Raw genomic sequence first — 4,285 nt, 5'->3', positions numbered from 1 at the left:
TTTATGCCAACGATACATTCTATCGTCACGGATACTATTTGGGAGATGGGATATATCTAGAGTACTCGATCATCGTCAAGACGTTTCACGACCCTATCGAAGAAAAAAGAGATTATTTTAAGAAGAAGCAAGAGTCCGCGAGAAAGGATATCGAGAGGTGTTTCAGGGTTCTAAAAAAACGTTGGCATTATGTGAAAAACCCTTGTCGTGTTTGGACGTTGGCAAAAATGAGCGATGCCATGTATACGTGTATCATATTGCATAATATGATTTTAGAAGATGAGGGAAAAGCAATATGTCAACACTATATACCAGGAAGCGTTCCAGAATAGTTCCCTGAACCAACCCAAGACCAACGAATGTATAACATTCGTCAGCTCACATCAAGTGATATACATAACCAACTGAAAGCGGATTTGGTTCAACACGTGTGGGATAATCGTCCCGTTGAGGACGAAGATGAGGACAGAGAGGAGGACGAAGACGAGGAGGATAACGAAGACGAGGACTGGGACGAAGATGAAGACGAATAGATTAGTTTTTTTATTTGTATTTTTATATGTATTTTGTCGTGGTGTGTTTTTTTATTATAATTTATTTTTATTATTTGTGTGTTTTTTTTAAGTTTTATGTATTTTTTTGTATTTATTTTTTAATTTTAATACATTTTTATTTAATTATTAAAATAAATTGGTTTTTATTTATTTAGTTTAATTATAAAAAGAAAATAATAAAAAAAATAAACTGTGGGCCCAACTTGTAGCTCCTACACCATTACACCCCAAAAACAAATTTTCACTCCTTGCTGACTGGGCGCCACGTGTCATAATTCGCCCTCAATTGTAGCCCCTCCACTGCACATGGCCTTATAGGTTAGGGGAAAGATATTTATTAAAATGGAGATTTAAAAATATTTATTAAAATGGAGATTTTGAAATGTATTTACCAAAATAGGTATTTTTGGTAAACTAACTTTTCTCACTTCTAATTATTAGGTAATGATAATTTCTCTTAATTTTTTTTAATTCAAGAAAGATAGACAATAAAGTAATTTGAAAAAAACTAATTAAATTTACTTTAATGCAATCTGTACTATACTTTTTTTTCATCATAAATAATTCAAGAAAATGTTTCCAGAAAATTATGAATAGCGAAAATAAAATAAATTTTAAATGTCGCTTAACATTGATATAATATTATTTGTTTATAAAGGTCGCTACGAGCAAACATATTTATATTTTTTTTCGTTATATTCGAAGTATGATTATTGTTGAAACTAGAGTTTTTATATTATTTTATTTTGTCTTGCAAATTATACAAGTATCAATACTGTGATGGTACTGTGATAAACCAAAATGATTCCAACGAACAAGACAATACTGTTATCGGGTTTATCGGAATAAGTACCCACATTCGTTTTTATGATTTTTGTAGTTGTGATTTTTTTTATAGATATTTCAAAATAGATTTTGTTGAAATGTAGCTGTTTTTAAACTAATATACTTTTTTGATACGACAACAAATCGAACCGATTCTGAATTAACAACATCGATGCTAGCATTGATACTAAATTCAATTTAAATATTAATCACCTCAATATAAAATAAAACCTTGTAAAAATTCTGCTACTTATAAACAAAAGTCCTTTTTTATTTTTAATAAAGTGCCTTTTGTTGGTTGTTAAAAATAAAAATAAAAGTCTTTTGATGTGGCCCAAACAAAGGCTACCACGTGGCTCAATCAAAAGCATGGACCTTGCATATCGCAGTCATCGCACACCCTTTAGTTGTTCGGGTCGACCCTGGCCCCTGGGTATAGGAATATAGGATAGCTTCTAGTTGTGCTAAACTCAAATATAGCGGGCCAATTATAATATAATGTTCACTATACATATTGATGTGTCGTATGGGCCACATGACTTATGGGCAAGGTATACCAATGTGGATATCTATACCATAACGACCCAAGTAGGTAATAAAACAACTCGACCCGACAAGGCTTATTTATGAATAAAATGAAGTCTTTTATATACATTATATTATAATAAACGTTACATTTAGTGTAATATTTCTTCGTTTAGAGAGAGCTGTGGTTTTTGTCCCACGGTTGTTCAAATTTGCTTTGTACAAAAGTTTAAAATTTGCTACTTCTATCTCTAAAATTTCATTTTCATTGCAATTTTATCCACATGGGTTGTTAAAGTATGCTATTCCAGTCAAAACATGTTAGCAAGATGGACGATAATTAAAATGAAAATGGAACTTTATGGACGAAAATAACAAATTTTAAACTTTTAGACTCAAATTTGCTTAGTTCAAACTTTTAGACCGAAATAACAAATTTGAACAAACCACATTGACGAAATCAGAAGTTTTCTCTCTATGTATTGTTTTTTCAGGAATAATAACTTGGACACTATACTAATGTTTGTTTTAATGGCAACACCGAAAGTTCTCCAAAAAATAAGGTGTTATTACATAACTTGATGCTCATCTAAGCAAACTTTAAAAACTCATTTTGTGATATAAGACAAGACACAAAAGGCCCTAAAAGTTACACAGTACAACGGTACAATATGGAGAAAAAAGGGTGAAAATTGGTTATTTGTGTAGAAGATGATGGCCTATTAGTTACTGCATAAGTAAACTCCTAATGACGGAAGCCTGAGTAGGATCGGTGTTCTCGAGTAACTCAGAGAGGCGTTCACTTAAACTATCAATATCTCGATGCAAGCTTCTGATGTAGTTGCATGTGTCTGTAAGCACTTTTGAAGCTGATACCTGTAGTCATTCAGTGTTAAAATATAGTTAGTTATATAAACAATTATTGCAAGACATACGTACATAGAATATAAAGTACATCCATTATCATTATTATTTTTATTATCACTTTTAATCATTGTTACTATTTTTATTACTATTATTTTTATTACTCTTCTAAAATACTTAGTTTGTATGGACATGGATATTAAAACACAATTTGAAAGACAACTAATATGCATATGTGACATGACCATAAAACATTACAAAAGATTCATCTTGTATGCATATATATATTATATATATATATATATATATATATATATATATATATATATATATATATATATATATATATATATATATATATGACTTGACCTCAAAGTGTGTTAGGCCTGGGAAAACTAACAAGTTTTTGAATGCGTTGCAGCCCCCGGCCTCTACTCAGCCTAGCAACATTGTACGTTGTTGGGCATTTGGTTTCTGAAATCTTTCATTCACTTACTCATTTAATTCCTAAAAACACCAACAAAACTTGCAATCTTTGGTCCTACTTTTGAAAACTAAAACGAACTAACCAAAGTGTTAAAAAGACGCATCGAAACTAAACTGGTTTTGAGTTGGGAGAAGAGCTACTTTAATTTTTGCTTCAATCTTGCATACTTATGTAAGCTATTGTTCAGATCTTACAAGTATAATGATCAGGATAACTCGGGTACTTATGAATACCTTATCTGAGCGGTGAGTACGGATTTCAGGTAGAAGTTGTTGCAACTTGCAAACAAGATCGTTGATTTGATCGTCAATGATTCTTGAATTAGCCGTTGATTGTCTTGATCTTGATCTTCTTGTGGACATTTTGTTTTTCTTGATATCTTGAAGATGGAGAATATTTGAAGACAAAAATGGGATGAAAAGATGGAGAAAATGAACAAATGCATGGGAGAAAGGTGTGGGCTATGCTTCTATTTAAATACCCCCCACTCCCCCACCTTCCTACTTACAAGTTTCAAGATATTCACAAACAAAACTTGGTTTTTTGTTTGGTTCTTTTATTTTAAATAAATAATGGTATTAAAAATATAAACAAATCGAGTATCCAAATCGACATTGCAAGTGAAATAGTTTATTCTAGTTATTATATCTTATTTTTAACAATTAAAATTGTAATATTTAATTAAATAGATGCTATATCTACACTGATATTCATTATACCAAAATCTTCAACTGATATCCATCACACATTCACTAAACGAGTTGAATCTGCTATGGCTGTAAAGACATTTATTATGGTTTTTACCGTTTCATGAAGATTTTTGCTATCGATTATGTGTGATTTTAATAATAAAGTTATTCTAATAGAAAGTAACTAAAAACAAAAAAAAAAGCAACTGAAAATAATATAAATATATGTAGGTTACATGTACGTAGAAAAATTACAATATGTTTTACACTCCGAGTCAACTTTTTCAATAGGTGTAACGGACGTTTAAATTAGTGTAATCACTGTATATCTTTATTCTTTC

General features: G+C 30.6%; 1 protein-coding gene across 1 annotated transcript; it reads right to left on the bottom strand.

Moving 5' to 3' along the window:
• Positions 1-2,452: 2,452 nt before the first annotated feature.
• On the bottom strand, positions 2,453-3,888 carry LOC143556505 (transcription factor PRE3-like). Its single transcript, XM_077045804.1, has 2 exons — positions 3,489-3,888; positions 2,453-2,780 (listed from the first exon to the last, which is right to left on the bottom strand). The coding sequence occupies exons 1-2, from the start codon at positions 3,615-3,617 to the stop codon at positions 2,631-2,633; spliced, it is 279 nt and encodes a 92-aa protein (XP_076901919.1). The 5' UTR covers positions 3,618-3,888; the 3' UTR covers positions 2,453-2,630.
• Between the last annotated feature and the right edge of the window lie 397 nt (positions 3,889-4,285).

This window comes from Bidens hawaiensis, unplaced genomic scaffold, assembly GCF_021521415.1.
Source record: "Bidens hawaiensis isolate Kalapana, Puna unplaced genomic scaffold, B.hawaiensis_p1.1 tig00018600_1, whole genome shotgun sequence".
Classification (NCBI taxonomy): Eukaryota; Viridiplantae; Streptophyta; class Magnoliopsida; order Asterales; family Asteraceae; genus Bidens; species Bidens hawaiensis.
Note: the sequence above shows the minus strand (reverse complement) of the source record. Positions and strands in the feature narration are given on the sequence as shown.

Bases quoted from the DNA above. Each gene is read 5' to 3' on its own strand.
- LOC143556505 (XM_077045804.1), bottom strand. From the start codon at position 3,617: ATGTCCACAAGAAGATCAAGATCAAGACAATCAACGGCTAATTCAAGA. The intron at 2,781-3,488 runs GTATTCATAAGT...GAATGACTACAG, and splicing joins GTACTCACCGCTCAGATAAG to GTATCAGCTTCAAAAGTGCT.